Here is a 20,174-nt window from a genome sequence, read left to right on the forward strand (position 1 = left end):
GCTTGCCTGGCATGCGCGGAGTGCTGGGTTCGATACTCAGCACCACATAAAAATAAAATAAAGACGTTGTGTCCACCGAAAACTGAAAAATAAATATTAAAAAATTTTCTCTCTCTCTCTCTCTTTAAAAAAACATAATTTCCTAAGAGATAAAGATTCTTAAGTATTTATATACATAAAATTTTCCCCAGGATGGCCAGAATATTCTTTTATTTTTGTATTTCAATATGGATATACCATAACAATTATTTAAGGAGAGAAGTCAAACAGTTTTTCTGTATTGGGTACTTACTTGATACATTAAAAAGATGTAGTATGTTGCAGAGTATAAATTTTCATATTATTTAACATGTAGACCTTTGAGCTCAGTCTTGTCAGCCAGCGATTTAATATACATCAAGTTAATCCAAGCTTGGCTGAGGATATCCTTGGTTCTGCAGCATCCACTTAAGAGCACGGCTGTTACCCTTGTGTTCCCTTTTACACCTGAGGGGCTGTATTTACTCCATTCAAGGCTGCATCCAAAATTTGTTATGCAACAATTGGCATAAAATGCTTATCGTTATCTAAAATAAAAATGCAATCTTCAACTTTGGAAGAAAATAAAACTCTAAAGGTTCTTGAGAACCATGGAAAGCTAAGAGACATCACAGGTTTTATATCTCTAAAGGAGCTATTTCAGTGGAAAAGCATCCTCTGCACTTTCCCAAGGTCAGCTGAGTTGGGGAGAAGGACAAGCAAAGGCTCAGAAATTGGCTGAGGATATTTAGATCGGTTCTGCCTTAAATCTCAAAGCGTAATGAGAAGAACAAGGTTTCTTTTTCCTTTTCTCAGAAAGCTTTTGGTTAAAAGTTATCCTAATGCTTCTTTTCCCTGTAATTTTTACTTATCACAAATGCACATCAGAATGTTTCAGGTGTTTTACTCTGTATTAGTGAATCACTGAAGTTATTAATGGCTTGGAAGTTTCATATATCTCTAGAGATACACTGCAGATTCCCATACCTAACCCCACCCTGAGCATTTCTCTTGGGTCATCTAAATTGCATCATATTTCTTTGCAAAAATAGGTGAACACCCTCATCAAGAGCCAAAATATAATGACAATTAACAGTGATAGAAACCCATTGTAAAAACAAAATATTCCAGCTTTCTCTATTAAAAAAAAGATCAAATTCACTCTGACTAGATACTATTTATTTTTTGAATTCTATAACTCCCCAGAATTGTCAAAAGTAACCTTGTAGCCAATCCGCTTGAAAACACTAAAAACAACCTGAAATAGGCCACCCATAGTGCCAAATGCAGTCTCAAACAGCAGAGCGATAGTGCCACCAATTCCCATGGCAATATCCTTGCACACGACTGGAAATGCACCCACAGTGTACACAGGGAAAGTGGCTATATCCATAAGGACTCGGAGAGGGATACTCAGAACACGGCAAACGGTCTTCAGCAGACAACAAAGGATCCGAAGAATGGCTCTTATGACCTTGACCAGGACCTTGAGCACCTTCCAGGGTATGCTCACCAACTCTTCTCCAATAGCCAAGAAGTATGAGATGATAGCCGAGCCCAGGCTGTAAAGGCAACTTTCTATGCCATCAACCACCTGCTTGGTAACAAACCACAGGAAATAGACAGTGTTCTTCAGGATTTCCACCACAAGATAATAAATTAATTGGAAAAACATGATGAATGGGGTAGCAATGAAACCTATGAGTTTTCCCAAAAAGCTACTACTTCCCTCAGGTGTCTCTGGAGGCAACAGGGCAGACCTCTTGCTCTTGGTGCTGGGGAGGGGACTAGAGCTTTCTTGAGATTGCACCATTCGCTCCTCATCCTGGACTTGATTAACCATTTCGAGGATCTTTTTCATTTTCTCTGTGTCTTGCTCAGTCCCACCACAGTTGTTCTGGAAAAGCTGAGGGTTAAATGGAAGCAGTTTCTCGAGGTCTTTCACCATCACATCTTCGATGATGTCACTGTCCCCGGTATGCTTGACAAAGCCCATGGCCCAGCCGCCTCCAGGGGCAGCACAACAGGCTGCCAGCCAGACAAACTCAGGGATAGTCACTTTGTCTTTAACTTTGCTGCCTGAGGGCACTGCACCTGTAATGATATACAGGTCTTCCCCGTTGCCACAGTGCGGGATTAAGGCCTGGTCCACCAGGCTGTTGAGATTCATGTACCATCGTTCTTGGAAGGACTGGGTCATGGGAACTGAATTTGTGAGAGTGAATGTGGCCATCTGGAGATCACTGCTGAGGGTGAAGGGGTACAGCTGTCCTCTTTGATAAACAGAATCAAGGTAATCTGTATTCAAGGCTTGCTTGCTTCCCAGATTGTTCACAGAGGTGATGGCCTCGGCCTCATTCATCACCTCCTCAAGGCTGCTGTGGGGGTCATCGATCTGCAAGAAGAAAACAGATGCTGAGATGCATCCCCATCCAGAGCAGAGGGTACACAGTCGGATCATTCCACTAAGACTCTGGGGAAGTCCCTATTACTCTAACATTTCTAAAGCTGAGTTTGGAAAGACTTGGTGCTCAGATATACATACATTGCATTCTAGTATTTCACAATCCTGGAATTTGAAAGCATCCTTCAAAAAGGTTGTTTTCTATTTTACTCCTTGTATGTCTCCCCATCCCTGATCTGCAGCTCCATGCCCTCACTCACACACATAAACACACAAAGCTGTGGAATCTTTTTTTTTTCCCCCTAGGAATGAACCCAGAGTCTTATACACATTAGCACATGCTCTACCACTATGTTACAAGCCAGCCCATGGCATTCTTTTTGAATCTCCTCAACTTTTAGGAATTTCATAGTTCTTTTTTGGAATATTTCCCCATGAGATTCAAAGTAATTTTAAAAACAAAAAAAGAAGAGAATAGATCTCAAAAGGCCCATAAAAATCAGAAATGCACTCAAGAATTATGTCAATGCTGCCTGCAATTTAATGCACAGGTTCCTCACAAATACTTACAATTTTAGGATGTATAAAACCAACTGCTGTAATCAGACCATTTAAACCAAATGGGAGGAAAACATAATTTGTTGTCAATTATCAGATATCAGACAAAGCTCAAATTCAAATTAGACTAACTGCTGTTTGAGATCAGGATTAACCAAGGACTATATTTTTATTTCCCAAATTAGACTGTAAATTACTTGACATCAGGGGCCCTGTACAGTCTCCATGAATCCAGCTCAAGGCCTGACACACACAGTATCCAGCTAAAGGCCTATTCTTATTCATGTTCAGGCCCTGAGATGCTCATCATTGCAGTATTTATAATAGCAGGTGAGAGAACAAATCCACATTTGCAAAAACAAGACAAGTTAAATAAATAATGTTATATTCATCAAACAAATATCTCAAATCCATTAAAAAGCATTTATAATTATGGTAAGTTTACAGTGGTAGGAAACTATATGCTATGATGTTGAAAGCAAAATGAAAAATATAAAATTCAATGATCATAATTTTTTTAAAAAAAGCCAAAAATATGCAACAATAATCTTTGGAAGCAGATACAAGAAGCCAACAGTGGTTGTTTGCTTCTTGGGGATGCAGATGATGTTTTTTTTTTTTTTTTTTTTGTTTCCTCTTGATGTTCTTGTTTCCCTCTCTGTACTTCCCCTACCTACATCAAACCATAAATTATTTATAATATATGTAATTTTAAAAGGAAATCAACAAACAATTAAACTAATTAAAATAATTTAATGCACAGGTTCCTAGGGAATTGACTCCCTAGTACTGGTGTCACTCGCTAAATCCATCATACAACCCCCCAGTGTAATCAAAGCCACAGGAATTGTGTTGTACCTCCCATCTGGGCATAGCACAACCCCACATTTTTCCATCTCTGCAGTGGCAGGTGCAGGCCCTCCCTCTCATACATGCTCATGTAGGGGTAGGGAGGGCAATGGATGAGTGATTTGTCTTGAAACAGGAATATCTGCTGAAGCCTAATGGAGTAACCCACAGGTTGAGCTACTCACTCACTCCACTCTTCCCCCAGTCTTAGATGGAGCAATGATCCTAGATGCTCTCCACTCCCACCACCTCCCCAGTAAGACAGAGATAAGAAACTCATTCATTTTGCAAATCTCCTATCTCTGTCCAGCTGAAAGATATACCCCAAGGAAATATTCACTTCATTCCTAAATCATGAGATCAAGATATGGCAGAGTTAAGATCCATGGGGCCTTGGGTATAAGATGGTTACTAGGGCATTCTGACTATATTTAACCTGGTTTAATGTCTTCAGCTGTTCTAGGGGAACTCTGGAGATGGCTTCTGAATTGGCGCCCTGTGACAGAGCAGAGGCAGCATTGCCAAAGTGCCTTCATCACAAGGGCCACCCACTGGTGAAATGGTGCCCACAAGAATAGTTGGCGGGCCTGGGACCAGAGCAAAGACAGGGATTCTTGGATGAGGAAAGGGAAAGAAGCAAAGTGAGGGAGGCAAGAGGAGAAAAGGGAAAAATAGAAAAGGGAAGAAAAATGCGGGGGGGGGGGGCCAGGAAGGCAGGCAGGCATGTAGTATCCTGTTCTTAGGCAGAAACCAGGATACTGGGTTGACTCCCAAACTGCAGAACATGATCTCTGGTTTGCTACAGTCAGAGGAGGCTGAGTTGGGTACTTCTACATTCTCTCAGTTCACTTGGGTTCATGGGGCTACAGATTTCTTCTGCAGTCATGCACCTAGCAATCAGGTTAAGACTCTTGCCGAGGTGCCTGGGAAGGTCAGGGCCCAATTCCACACTGGGCCCTGTGTGCTCCTCTGAGCAGCCCTTCCTATGAATAACTAATGAAACTATATGTACTGGACATGTTGGAGGTAGAAAGCACATCTTCCCTCCCCTTCCCTCTGACTTTTTCAGAACCCCATATCCATGATCACTATATTGTTACAAACCCTAGATTTAACAACAATATCATGTCAAAAATAGAGACAGAATGCCTGGATAGTCTACCTACATACTAATGTGGGAGGTGTTGGAGACTAATATTCTTTGAATTATACCTTAAATATTTTTAATACAATATACAGAAGGCGTTTTGAACTTACTTTTCAGATGGTGAAACTAAGACACAGAAAAGTTAAGTAACTTTTTAGTCATCCAATAATGATCAGCAGGATTAGGATTTGAACTGGGGTCTTGCCTTAAGCATGTGTCACTAAGCCATACCATTTCCCATCATCTTCATGGACATAGCTCTACAGTTTCCTCTATCAGAAAGTAGGGGAAAATGACCACACTGTCTGCAATTCCATCTTCTCTCTAGAAGTAGGCACTGTTCCTGTTAGCACCTCCCTTGACAGTTGCCCTTTCCTTCTTCACACCAGCAAAGGTAACACAGAAGAGCAAGCCTCCGGGCACAGTAGACCTTCTGAGGAAAAATCAGAAAATCAGCCCCATCACAATCTCCTCCACTCCCACTCCACAGGGTGAATTAAACAGGAAAGGGACTCTATGTAACCAAGGTGACCTAGGTAAATTGTATAGCTTAACGGACTCTGGTTGGTGTTCCTTAAGACCTTCTATTTTCAAGGAACAAAGACTCATTATAGTTTCTCCCTATAATGATGGGTTCATTAGAAGGATAAAAGGCATAGAAACCCAAGAAAAGTTTAAATAACAGGGTCCACAAAGACCCAGGAATTGTGGTGTACCTCTACTGCTGGAAATAGAAATGGATTCCAGGCAGTGCAAGAGAATTTGGGCAGAAGGTGTATGCTTGAGACTAATTAGACACTACTGCCTGCCTTTGAGAGACAGTCACACTTGACCTGTCAGCCGTCCTCTTTCCCTCCCACCTGGATTTGCCCCCTATTTCTTCCTGCACAGCTCTTTTCTTCTCCAGGGCTGCTTCTTACACTTGATCGCTGTTCCTTCGTAATCTGAGCTTGCACAGGGACCACTGTGCACTCTCTAGCCACTTGACATATCATTAACCTTCCATTTTCGCCTCTTCTGTTACTTAATTTTCTACTTAAATGCTAAAAAGACAGAGTCTGATTTCCTCAGCTCTTCTTTTCATACCAGGCCATGACAAACAGGCTGTCCTTGAGTCCAATGCCCACCTCTGTCCATCAGCCCTGTGTTGGGTGTTGGAGAAAGAACTCTGGTGGTCTGCATAAGGCTGCTCCTCCACTGGGAACCCTGGTGGTATCAGCACTGTAGACTTGGCTTGTCTGCTCATGGTCCTAGTGCAACACACTGAAGGGGGCAAATTAATGTGTATTTCACTACAAAACTAAACACAAACTAAAAACTAGGGAAATTTCCCAAGGTTTATCTAATCCAGTATTACATCTCTGACAAAAATTATAGTAATGTTTTATAAGAAGATATGCTGATCTTCCATAAGCCTTCTATTCTCTCTTTGGAGAACCTTCTTAGATATACATCAAAGCCTCTCTATCCTTTCTGTGTCATATCCTCTTTTTCCCATTTTAATCTCATTATCTCTCTATAATGCATTCTAGGTGAGTTCCTCAGATATGGCTTCCAATTCACTGGCTCTCTTTAGCTATGCCTAGTCTTTTTTTGTGTGTGATGTTAGGGATTGAACCCAGGGTCTTGTGTATGCAAGGCAAGCCAATGAGCTATATCCTCTGAGGGATGCCTGTGTGTGCTTGTGACTAAAATACCTCCCTAAGGTATGGAGACTTGATTTTTAATGGGAATAGTACTTGACAAAAACAGTCAAGTATATTCTTTGCTACTGTCACTGAAAGGACAGATGTATTTTTTTCTATGCTTTCTACAGTCATAGTTTAATGATCTGGTTATTGCAATTACAGTAAATTACTGACAACTCTGCTCCATAAAGACAAAAATAGACCTATGATGTAAGAAGTAATTTCAGATTACAATTTCTAGATTATACCTGTCCTTTTGCAGTCTTAACTCTTTGGCTTCCCAGTGGAACCTCTGGAGGTAGGGGAACATACAAAGCTCTCTCTGTCTGATCCACCTCCTGGTGACCCAGTCCCTCTGGGCTGCTGATGTAATTTGATAGAGTTGCTGTATTTAATGGAAATTTTTTTTTCTAATCTCAACATGTTAAGTAGGTTTTAGAAGAAGGAGCTGTCCCCATTCCACCAGCCTCATGCTCCATAAATAATCTTATAATAAATTCCTTTTCAAATTTAGTACCAAGAAAAACATTGCTTCTGTAAACAAGCTAGTCTGTTTTCTTATACCAAATAGTAAAAACTATTTAAACCCATGGGGTTTCTTTTTTGTTTCAGAATTAGATGAAGGGAGACATTCAATTTGGGGGATAATATAAATGTAATATTTAACAAATGGGATAGAAATTTGAAAAGGAATACTGGAGGGGAAATAGTCATCAATATTTATTAAGCCTATATTATATGTGCCTAGCACTATAGAAAGAAGCATTGGAATTGGTAATGATAATAAAAGCCAACATTAATGACTTCTATCTGCCAAATCTATGCTAAGAGCTTTACATGTATTGAATTAGTAAGTGACTGAGCTAACTCATTCCCTCATCTAAACATAACATAACAACATCTAAACATAACAACTATGTGTTATTAGTATCGCCTTTTGATAGGTGAGGAAACTAAGGGTCATCAGGATTAAATAACTTGCCCAAGGTCACACAGTTAGTATGTGGTGGGATCAGAGTGTGAACTAGGGAGAAGGAGCATGGGAGGAATAGAGGAACTCTAGATAGGGGAGAAGAATGGGAGGGGAAGAGAGGGGGCATGAGGTTAGAAATGGTGGTGGAATGTGATGGACATTATTATCCAAAGTACATGTATGAAGACACAAATTGGTGTGAATATACTTTGTATACAACCAGAGATATGAAAAACTGTGCTCTATATGTGTAATAAGAATTGTAATGCATTCTGCTGTCATATATAAATAAAAAAATTAATTTAAAAAAGTATACCCAATAGCTAATGTTTTATATTCCTACAAATACATCTTTATATCAAAGAGTGTCACATTTATTTATGGAAAGAAGATACAGATACAAAGTTAAATAGAAATTCAAGAGAAAAACAACAGCATAATAAAGGTTATATCCAACACTAAATAAATGATAGGGGAAAAAAGAATATAATTTCAGTGGAAGGAAGAACATAATGATTATATTATGAGAAGACTTCTTGGGAAGAAAAAAAAAACCTGAAGAAAGACTTGGAGGATGTGCTAGACTTTGATAGATCTACTGAAATCAAAAGGTCAGTAACAGTTTAGTAAGATTTCTACACAAAGGCTTAGAGGCAGGAACAAGCAGCCTGAGAAAATAGGATTCACAGTAGGAAAAGTGCAAGGTTTAATTGGAAACAACTGGACAAAAATTCAGAAAATATTGTTGCATCCCATTTACTCTTCACATAACCCAGAAGGTAGACATTATGACCATGTGCATTTCACACATGGGAAAAAAGAAACTCAGATAAGGGGCAGCAATGAAGTCATCCAAAAAGTACATGGAAAAGCCAAGACTCAAGCCTCGCTTGTCTGATTCCAAAGCTTCTAACCGTATGCCTGTAGCAGCATCAGCCAAGGAGTAAACTGAGAACCACATGTGGCCACCAAGAGAAGACAAGAAGAGGCAGGATGGAGCTGTGAGGATAGTAACCTGGTGTCATGTCAGAAGTAAAGACAGGAGAACACTTTGACCAGAGCCTGATCAACACTGTGTGCCACCTCCCACAGTGGGGAATCAGAAGGATGGAAATAAAGGCCACGACTTGGATGACTAGGAATCAGTAGTGGCAGGGCTCAGCAGGTAGAAGTGAGTGGATTTTGGCAAAAATCCACTACAGAGTGGACCTCTTGTTTGGGAAGTCTTGGATAAGGGCAGGAGATCAACAGAAACTTGGCTTGAGAGACAAGGTTTTGCAGGGACAAATGAAAGGGCCATTTTGAGATTGAGGTTACTTGACTCTGTGCACAAAGGAGCATCTTAAAGCTGATTCTTGAGGCTCTAGAACAATTAGAGGGCAATGAACTGGAGGAGCAGGGAGCATGAAGTAGAGTGTTGTCCCCAAAGATTGCTGGGCTGCAAAATCCATACAAACCTCATGAGCCAGAGTCACACAGTGTAGATTTGCCATGGGAAGTTTGTCTCTGAGGAGGGAAAGGAGTTACTTTTTGATAATGATCCTCAGAAGCACAAAGATGGAGATTTGGGGCTTGTCAGCACCAACGCAGCTCACCAGCCTGCTCCACTCCTCTCTTCCATCTGCCCACTCTTTCTAGCTCCTCTAAGGCTAGAATCACACCACCTTCAGAAGCATATTCTTTGACATACTTCAGAGACATGGCAGATAAAAGGGAGCTCCTCTGAGGAGTTAGGAGTCCCAGCCAAGATCTCCAAGATCAGTCAGGTGACTGTGCCATGGGGAAACAAAATAAGTGTAGCCCTGGGAATAGGCAGAGGATGACAGAATGTCCCAAACACAAAAAAGTTCTACAGAGGGCTAGGACGACTTGGGGGAAGAGAGGGGAGAGAAACTCTCAATGTGCTACTAAGGTCAGCTTTAAAGAACACACACACACACACACACACACGTACAATAGGGGGCTTGACAGTCAAGAGAAAAGAGCTATCAGAGAGTGGGGAAATGAGTGTGCTAGAGTGAGCTCCTGTGGGTTTGCTCCTTGTATTTTTACATACTGAAGCCTCCTCAAGGGTTGGGATCATCTCTTGTATTTTTCTGTCTGCCTAACAAAGCTCTGCATGAGGTAGGTTCTTGGAAGATGATGATCATAAAGGCAATAATGGAATAAGAGGAGCGGAGAATAAGGACAAGTATATGGGGAACACATTGAAAGGGGCAAGTGTAGGCTGAGGGGACTCTCTTCTGAGATCATGGGAGGAGTAAAGGGTAAATGAGGGGCTGGTATTGGCAAATTCCTCAGGATGTGGTGGTCAGCATCTGCCATGGCAGCCAGGGGGCCTGAGCACAGGGAGATTAGGGAAGATTTTGATCCTCCTGAGATCACTGTGCCAGGAAATTTGCAAAAGAGAAAAGAAGGGCTGCTGAGAAGAAAAGAGGCTCTGGGGAAGTCAGCAGAGATTGGTGGGGCAGGGCCAGCTCTGCCCAGGCCAGGGCTTCAGCTTTTGTACTTTTTGTGCCCCTGAAATGATTTGTAGCTCTGAGATAGTGGCAGAGGAAGAACTGGTCTAGGTGCTGTGGTGGGTATGCAATATGGGAACTTTGTCAATGCAAACAGATTGAGGCTCCAGACCCAGGTGGACAGGGGCCGAGAGTTTCAGGTAATAACTAATGGCACTACTGACGTGAAGGGACTGAGCAGGTGCAGCTGAAGAGCAAGACGGGTTCAGAGGAAAAGGAAGGGGAGAAGGTTGGGAAGTAGGAGAAGTGAATCAGCAGGAGGAGGGGCCAGGCATGACCCTGTGGGCGGTAGGCAGCTGGCATGAGTGCAGACAGAGCCCAGGAGCACAGCATGCAAGTGAGTGGGCAATGTCAGAAGGATGACTACCAAAGACAAAGGCCATGGTGGTCTGCCACTGTATACGTTTATCCATCTGTCTGTCCCACTGAATTCAAGGGTCAGGTCTAGTGTCAGTTTGTTCTGCTCCCACACCTGGCAAGATGGCCCAGCACATTAGGAAGTAACTGGCATTTGTTAAAAGATGATCTCACTGGATTTCCACAACAATCTTCTGATGCACACAGGATTTCCTCCAATTTGCAGACAAGACTCTACTTCTGCCCCATGATCTACCACATGGAAAAGGTGGTCTTGATGAAGGATCATCAAAGCAGTTATTAAATTTGGCAATGAGTCACCATGGAGAGGGTGGAGTTTCCTTCCCCTGGAGAATTTTAAGCTGAGACTAGATAAGCACATGCAGGGGATGAGTCAGACAAGATCCTGTGGTCAGGAGAAGACCAAGTGAGCCCCTATCTAACGAACTCTGTGGGGGACAAAGAGCCTGTTTCCTTTGGGGGTTATTTTATTTTTCAACAAGATAAATAATAGGATGAACTGAACAATGGATGTTCCAATTTTGTTTCTGTGTGAATTATGGTGTGTGTGGATGCACAGAGGTATAAGAGATGCTATCACCTCTGCATCATTGGATAGACCTGAGAGCCCCTCCTTCCAAGGAACCCTAAGTTAAGTGGATGATCAGAACATCAGATAATCTTATCAGAGATGGATGGGGGCATAAAGATCCTCTGAGGTCACATGGTATAATAAACTAGGCCTGAGATCTGGGGAAGTCCAAGGAGAACCTCCTTACCATGGAAAATACTCAACCCAGCTAGGGAAAGAGCTGTTTAAAAAAAAAAAAAAAAAAACACAAAAAATCAGCACAGCTGATTAAGACACTGGAGGAGGAATAAACCAGGAGGCCTTTCAGCTCTCAGGAAAGCGTATCCCAACCCACCCATTTAAGAAAAAAAAAAGTCATCTTCTTGGCATCTAAAATATTCTTTATCCTCTTGGGAACAGCTTTAGACAAATTATAGACAAATTAGAAGGATACTGATCCCCCCACCCCCTTTTTTTTTTTTTTTCTTTTTTCTTTTTTTAGGACATAGAAATGCAGAGCTTTTCATTTCCTGATTGGGCCTCTGGCTCTAAGGATTGGCACTATGGACTGCTGGCTGGTGTCTCCACCTTCCTCCCAGTGAATCACCTTCCTCTGGGCTCCCAGGCCACACACACCTTCCTGCTTTGGGAAGAATGAGGCCTTTCCAGTGCTGGCCTGAGGGGTGCACATTCAGGGGAACCCAGGGGGTGAACTGTGCGGATGTAGACAGAGGAAGGGTATCCACTTCCATCTGAGACTTTTCTTTTTCTTGAAAATTTGAAACATTAAAAAGAATCCTCTTTTTTTTTTTTTTTTAATGCACCAACTCTAATTTGGCAATAAAATCCACCAAGAAATCCCTGAGGGTAGGCCAAGGGGGGCCACCAGGGTAAAGAGACTCCCCTCCAGGGGGACTCCTCTGGCTGCTCCTTTCACAGTGAGTTTCCAATGCAGCCTAGGAAAAGGCCTTACTCCTTTAAGACCTTTCCAGAGGGCAGAACCTTCTCAGGTTACATCATCCTGGTCCTCTTGGGTTTCCTTCCTCATTACTCACAAGAAGCCTGTTTTCCACTTTGGATTCCACTTTCTTTTCCAGAGCAATTATTCTTAGTATTTACTAGGTGGAACAGAATTCAGAAAAGTCAGTTAAATTGAGAAGTCTCCATTTCTAATTTTTTCCACCTTCTGAGTTCAGACAAGACCAAAGGTTCTTATGCCTGGCTGCACATTAAAACTACCTGGAAGCTTTAAAAATACCGTCAGCCTCACCCAAGCCTCTTAAATCAGAGTAATAAATAATAAAAAGAGCCCCACCAGGATGGTTTTAAAGTTACCCAGGTGATTCTGATATGATTCCAAATTAGAAGCCACTGGGCTAGGCCTTTGTCAGATTCCCATTTATTGCTCTTTGATGGGATAAGTCACTCCTTGACAGCCACTACAGATAATTAGCAATGTCTCCTTAAATCAATGATAATCAAAATTCAATTTGTATCAGAAGAATGCTGGCCCTTGTTAAACATGCAGATTCTTGTACGTCACAACAGAGATATGTGCAGCAGACCTGGGGGTTTAATCTAATATGCATTCTAACCTCTACCCTAGGTGGCACTGATGAGGGGTTGGGGATCCATGAGCCCCACAATGAAAAACAAAAGTTGTAATCATCCTGGGGAGTGCCCTGGCTGAGCAGTATCCACAGACTGCAAGGGCTGTGACAATAATGCCACAGTAAGGAGAAAAATACTGTAGGCCATATGGATCATCCACCTATTAGATTAACTAATAATTTGATCATATAACTTGTATAAGCTGGGCAAAGCGGCACACTCCCGTAATCCCAGTCACTCCGGAGGCTGAGGCAGGAGGCTCACGAGTTCAAAGCCAGCCTCAGCAACATCGAGGAGCTAAAGCAACTCAGTGAGACCCTGTCGCTAAATAAAACACAAAATAGGGATGGGGATGTGGCTCAGTGGTTGAGCGCTCCGAGTTCAGTTCAATTCCCAGTACCAAAAAAAAAAAAAAAAAGTATAAATATGGATTTCCTGCCTTATTCATATATGGACTGAAAAGTCCATCTGTGCTATTTATACTCTTTTGAACTTTAACATCTTTAACAGTATCCTATAGTAATAGTCCCAGTTAATGATAAACTGGTACATTCATGACCCTTCCCCCAAATTCCTTCAACCTCATCTCTCAAACCTTCTTTTATATTCAATCAAAACAGGTCATTCCCAGCTCCCTGTCATGCCACTTCTGTGGATGGAATGCCAACACTCCTGGTTCCCTCTGTGCAGTGGTTCTGCCACCACTGACTAGGGGTGCCTTCCACATTTCTTCTCTGCTACCTAAATCCTCCCCTGGGTGTTCAGATTGAGCTCCAGGCTCGCGGTTCCACTGCACTGTCTCTTTTGCTTTCAAGATCCAGACTCCTCAGCCTTGCTCTGAGTACTCGGAGGCTGACTTCCAGGACTGTATCATCTGAATTCTCTTAAAGGTAGGAAAAGAGAGAGAGTCTTGCTCATCCCCTTCCTGCCTGGCTGTGTGGTTTCTCTGCTGCCACAGTTCTCACCAAACTCCACCCCTCACAGCTTCCCGCCAGTGCTAGTCCCTAGGCAATTGACCATATCTTGCTGGCTCTTTCAGTTCTCTCTAAATAGTTTCTTCATTAAATTCCATTTTTTAAACTATTTGAGTTCCATCTGCTTCTCTAGCCAGGATCCTGGCTGATATAAGCTCAGTGAAATCTTTTCCATGGTCCCAACTCTCCCAGTCCTGAGAAATCACATCGGCAGTGGAGTTTTTCTGATATGATCTCTGAAGACACATGACCCCTCCTACCCACCTCCATGCCAGTCATAAGCAATGGCCACTCAATTGGTCAGCTACCATCAGCCTGGCTTTTCTCTAAGAAACTCAGAGATGAACAACAGTCAGTGAAGGGTGCACAGACTCCAGAGACAGCTCAGAGTTGGCAGCAAGGCTGACATGTGGGAAAGCAGAGCTGTTTAAAAGAAAAGAGACAGAAGGAGAGTGGGCACAGGACCCGGAACACTCTGTGACCATTTTTTTTCCTAGAAGTTTTCCAGCTCTGCTTCCTTTGAGAACCATCTCTTTTCCAGTGCCTGTAAATTTTACAGGGCTATCTTAAAACAGCCCTGCCCTTCACCTGATTGGCTTGGGTACATGCATGATTCATGTATCAAGAAGCCTGAAATATGGGAGCCCTATTCTTATCAGAACCCAGTAAGCCCCTGAGAGAACTGGGACGAGGGACTACGAGGCAATGGAACCTTCTAGATAATAGGATTAAAACTGGGGAATAAATGAAGAGACAAGTTGTCTTGGTGCCAGAAGTCTGGAAGCAGATCAGCAAGACATCCCAGGGAACAGAGAAGGAATTTCTACCAAAATTTCCAAAAGAGAAGAGTTCAATGGATAACAATAACAGGATCATGCAGAGCAGCTGATTCCACAGAAAAGGCTTAAACCAGCCATTGTTAAGGTGACGAGAGAGCAGGAGTATGTAAAACTGAGGGCACTTCAGCAATGTCTATGGGTCAGCCCTGGGAGTTTGGCACACGCATCCTGGTTGTGTCTAAGGCACACGTGGTGTGGGAAGAGAAGGTTACTTTTTTGTTCATTAAAGTTAACGTTACAATTGAGTGCTTCACACAGTGTAGAGTGACCTCTGCACACACTGCCTCACTGAATCTTCCTCGAGTCTCTCTAGGATAGGGACAATTTACTAGCCCCATGCCACAGATAGTGAATTGGGCTCCCTAGCAATCTGATTTAGTACAGAACACCAGTTTAGAGATGTAGAGATCTGTCAACTCTACCACTTACTGGCCTTGTGACTTTGGACAGACCAGTGATTCCCTGGGTATCTGAGTTCTCTTTATATGAGGAAAAGGATAATGCCTCTCTCTGCAAGAATACAGGAAGGAGAAAGAGGGCTGCATCGTTTTGAGCCAACTGTAAGTTATATATGACATATTCTTGGAAGAAAAATGTGATGAAGAAGACTTTTCATTTGAAGTCCCCAGGTCTTCTATTTCTAAATTAAAATGCTTAATGAAATAAATTATTTATGTGCAAACCCATCCATTAATAGGGTCCCCACCCTCTCCAAGTCCATGAGTTGACAATTGTTTAAGGAGTTTGCTTATTGTGGTCTCACAGACTTTGATAACTAGAATAAAGAGTATGAAATAGTACATGTGTCTTTAGGTAGGTGGGATGAAAATTTCTGGAATGTTTTATATATATACACACACACTGAAGACTGGCTATCTGTGAGAAGTGGGATCTTTTATATACTCTAAAATGTTCAAAAATATTTTTACCATGAGAATGTTACTTCCATAATCATAAAAATATAAATATCATAAATAACAACCACCACCACTATAATAAAAAGTTTAGTTGAAAATTATCCACAGTTCAACATCTAAGATTATAATAGAAACAGGATTACTGTTTAGCTTTCAAATGTCACTTCTACTATTAAGTGCACATTTGCCAAGTGTCCAACATTCAATACTTGTTGACTGTTATTTACATTCTAAGCACTATTATGTAGCTAGTTGGCAAATGAAAGCTCATGAGCCAAATCCAACCTACCACCTCTTTTTCATAAGTAAAGTTTTCTTATGTTGACTGTGGCTGTTTTTGTGCTAAAACAGCATAGCTGAATAGTTGCAGAAGATTATATAGCCTGCAAAGCCTAAAATGTTTGCTATTTGGCATTTACAGAAAAAGTTTGCCATGCCCTATTAGATAAGGAGGATTCAATGATGAGCAATGAGAGTCCTGGCCCTACCTTGATGGAAGTTATGAGTCTATTCAATTGGCACAATTAGTTACAGAAATAGATACGTAATTGCAGCATACAGGCAAAGTGTTAGGTGCTACTGCAGAGTAATAGGGGCAGTTGACCTAGGTGGGAATACCATGAAAAACTACAAACAAACAAAACCCAGCAGGTACAAAGGCCCTGTGATGGGAGGGAACATGGACATTTAAAAAAGAAAAACAAAGAGAGAGAGAGAGAGAGAGAGAGAGAGAGAGAAGCCACAGTGGCCAGAGTGAAAGGCCTGACAAGCGTTTTCTCCAGAAAAAGCTGGAGAGGGAATGGTGGATCATTCTGGGGGCAGACTCTGGAGGCCATGATAAGGAGATGTGTCTTTTTATCTGGAGAGAAACAGGGCATTCTAAAGGGTTTCCACAGAGGCACGGGAGATGCAAGGAGATGGATGTTAGGATTTCTCTAGCTTCAGAGTGGAGAACAGCCAGAGGACAACCAGGAGCGATAGGCTACATCAGCAGGAGGCTTTGCACAGACTTGATAAGAGATGAGAGGAGCTTGGATTTGAGAGTAGAGAGAACAAAGATTACAGAAGTGAATTTGGACCAACTTAGGTGCAGAAAGTAAGGTCATTAACTATCCAAAAGAGTCCACATGTTCAAAGGAGTTCACTGTTATAGTGGGTACCCTGGTGCCATATAAAATAGAAACATCCAAGAATGAGAAAATTTTTTTTGTGTTTCATGAACTCTGTTGTTCTTTTTCTATGCTTTTTGCATTCCAAAACTGTGGCCGTTTCCCTATGTGGTCCCTTTAATCATGCATCCTGGTCCATTCAATCAACAAATTTGATTTGGATCAATTCCTTTTCTTGTTATTAACATTAAGATAATGGCAAGCAGATTTCCAAAAACCAGACTGTCATTTCACAAACACGGGGAAGGCCTATTTGACAAGCTGCGCTGAAGTCAGGATTAAGGACAAAGGTAAGAACTTACAAAGGTGGAGGACTTAGGTTACTGCAGTCAAAGAATGTTGGCACTTTCACGGGGGGCACTTTCACGGGGGCAGGGGGTGGGAGGATTTCTGAGTTGGAGCAAAGTCCCTCTACTGTTGTCCCAAAGTAGAACTCACTGCATCACTGGGTCATAAAGTTTCACAGTGGTTTTACTTCCCTGAGGAGCCTATCTGGTGGCATCAAAGGGCTCCTGAACAGACTGAGGCTGAAGGGTGGATGAGTCCTGTGCCTCTGCTGAAGAGGTACAGCTCGGGAGGGTATGGTTGGTCTGCACCCACCTCCCATGTCAGTGGGCATTCAGTCAGGAGCTGGGCTCTCCTCAGTCCTGTACCCTATGGCCAACCTAATAGCCTCTCTACACCCTTCTGGATACAAGACCGCATCCCCACCCTCTCATTTCTGTCATTCTCACTGAGACTAGAGAACAATACTTGTTGATCACAGAGCATAGCTAACATAGTTTTTAAATGATCTATTCCCCCTTTCTGAATCTGGTGCCTTATGCCTTAAGGGAAATGTCTGTATAGGACAGATCATAGGAAGTGCTCAAGGTGGATAGAAGAGAACAAGACTGCACAAGCAGGCAGCAGGCCCTTTAGTCCAATGCAATATTTATTGAATCTGCAACCCTTTCAGGCACAAAGGATGGAGTCTGTGAGCCACTGACGTTCTGTGGCATGTGGCTGAGGCACTGGGAACATGCCCTGGCAGTAAATAAAAAGGTGAACTTTCAAAAAAAAACTTTGAAAGTTTCATTTAAGAGTTAAATAGGGGACTGGGGATGTGGTAGCGTGCTCACCTGGCATGCGTGCGGCCCAGGTTCCATCCTCAGCACCCATACAAACAAAGATGTTGTGTCCGCCAAATACTAAAAAATAAATATTAAAATTCTCTCTCTCTCTCTCTCTCTCTCTCTCTCTCTCTCTCTCTCTCTCTCTCCTCTGTCTCTCTTTATAAAAAAAAAAAAAAAAACAAGTTAAATAGGAATTCACCCAATGCATTAACAGGTTTGGTAACAGAGGCAACTCAGGGTATGCTGTTATCAGACAGCTCCTGTTCAAACCCCAACCCCTTCTTAGCTGTATGAACATGGAATAATAACTTAACCTCTCTACCTCTCTATGCCTCACTTATCTCCTCTGTCTAGGGAGGATAGCCATACCCTGTATTTCCTGTGGTTGATGTGAAATTACACATGGGAAAAAAATCCTAAAAAAATTTCTGCTACACAGTGAGCTTAAGTCTCTTACCTGAAACCCCAGTTAATACCTGAGGGTGTCTCACATTTAGCCTATCTGAAACCATACTCTCCTTCCACTTGAAGCTTTATTGAGGAATGACTGATATATAAAAACTGTACATATTTAATCTGTACAATTTGATGCTTTTTGGACATATGCAAACACCCTGATGCCATCATCACCATCAAAGTGACAGACACCTCCCAAGGTTTCCTTGTGTCTATTCTCCATTTCCTCTTTTGTGTGCATTTGGTACATTTAACATGAGATCTACCCTCTTGACAAATTCTGAAGTGTATAACACAAGCACAATTATACACCAGAGGCACATGCTGTACTACAGATCCCTAGAACTTATTTGTCCATTGTCACAGTGAATGATAGTTCCCCATTTCCTCACCCTCCAGCCTCTGGTAACCACTATTTTGTTCTTACTTCTATGATCAAAGGAGTTTTATGATCCTCCTTTATAAAGCCTCATCTTATTCACAGAAATTCCATTCTTTTGGCTATGTGAGCCCAACCCCTTGAGTCATCTGTGACACCTCCCTTTATCTCCTCACAAAGATTCTTGGTTCTTTCAAAAGACATCCAGAACTACAGAGTCACCATCCTGCCAAACAGATTGCTACACCTTGGTCAAGCCACCATTGTCTCTTGCCAGATTACTAAAACCCCTAACTGGTCTCTCCACTTCTGTCCTCAATCCCATAAGTCTGTTCTTAATACCACAGCCAAAATGATTCTATTACAATCTAAGTTAGATCAGGTCAAAACCCTATGCTCAGAACCTTGCACAATAGCTTCCTGTTTCACAGAGGAGCAAACAAATTTCTTACAAATTGTCCTACGAGGACCTGAATGATCTGCCATCCCTCTTCCCACCTTTCTGACCTCATTTCCTGCCACTCTTCTCTTTTATCCTTCTCTAGCCACACTGACCTCTTAGTTCTTCCTCAAACACAAGGATCACACAGACCTCAGGGCCTTTGCCCTTACTTAGTCTTCCTTCTACCTGAATGTTCTTACCCCAGATATCTGCATGATTGGCTTTGTCACTTCTTTCAGATCCGTACCCAAAAGTTGCCTCCTCAAAGATATCTTCCCAGGAAACATTTTTAAACTTCACCTTTGCCCTGATAGCTTGTATCCTCTTTCCTTGCTTTATTTTTCTGTTTATCATTTAAAACTATTTAACATGCTAGGTATGTTTTTTACTTGTTTATTTGTCATCTGTATCCTCTATGAGTTACTAAACCCCATGATAATAGGTAATTTTTTTGTCTGCTTCACTGATCTATTCCCATTGCTAAGTATAGTGCCTGACACACAGCAGAGGCTCAATAAATATCTGTTGTCTAAATGAGATAAACAACAGAGAACCCAGGGCTTTGTTAAAGCTGCTGACTGTCCCTGCTAACTGAAGGTCAATCAAACCTCAAGACAAGGACCTGCATGCAGTCTTCTGTTTGTTCTGCAAAATGAAAGGTACTCACGTTTTCAGTTTTGATTAAAAATATAAAATGCTCTCAGCTTGACTTGACTTCCTTTGATTGAGCCACACTTCTTTCAAGCATTGGGTCAACAAAACCATGACTGGAATACTAAACGGTACTTCTGTTCTTGGTTCAGCCTATGAATCAGTTTCTCTCTTTTATTTCTCCTTCCTTTCTATAGCCACAGAGATATACCAGCAGGCAGTGCAATATTGCTATGATAGATGTAAAGTTTTGTGGAATATAAAGGTAAGTAACCATTCAAAGGATATGAAATGCATGGTGGAGAAGGAAAATTAAAAAAACCAGTATTCTTGGACAAAAATTCTAGGAACAAGACCAGACTACCAGAAATAAGAGCTACTGGCAAGTGGAAAAATTTTTTTTTCATAGTTTTAAAGTTGAGAGAGACAGAGAGAGAGAGAGAGAGAGAGAGCACAAGAGAGCAAGAGAGAAATTAGAAACCCAAAGAATAAAATCTACAGGCAACTAAGCTAACAGCAATCTGAAGCTGGGATTTT

The 20,174-nt window shown here is 41.9% G+C and overlaps 1 protein-coding gene across 1 annotated transcript in view; it reads right to left on the reverse strand.

Moving 5' to 3' along the window:
* Positions 1-1,175: 1,175 nt before the first annotated feature.
* The window catches only part of Endod1 (endonuclease domain containing 1), a 25,388-nt gene continuing 6,389 nt past the window's right edge, over positions 1,176-20,174 (reverse strand). The window contains exon 2 of the mRNA XM_015489971.2: positions 1,176-2,413. Within this exon, the coding sequence (XP_015345457.1) occupies positions 1,211-2,413 (1,203 nt within the window). The 3' untranslated portion in view covers positions 1,176-1,210. The remainder of the gene's footprint in view (positions 2,414-20,174) is intronic.

The sequence above is a fragment of the Marmota marmota genome, unplaced genomic scaffold, assembly GCF_001458135.2.
Source record: "Marmota marmota marmota unplaced genomic scaffold, marMar, whole genome shotgun sequence".
Classification (NCBI taxonomy): domain Eukaryota; kingdom Metazoa; phylum Chordata; class Mammalia; order Rodentia; family Sciuridae; genus Marmota; species Marmota marmota.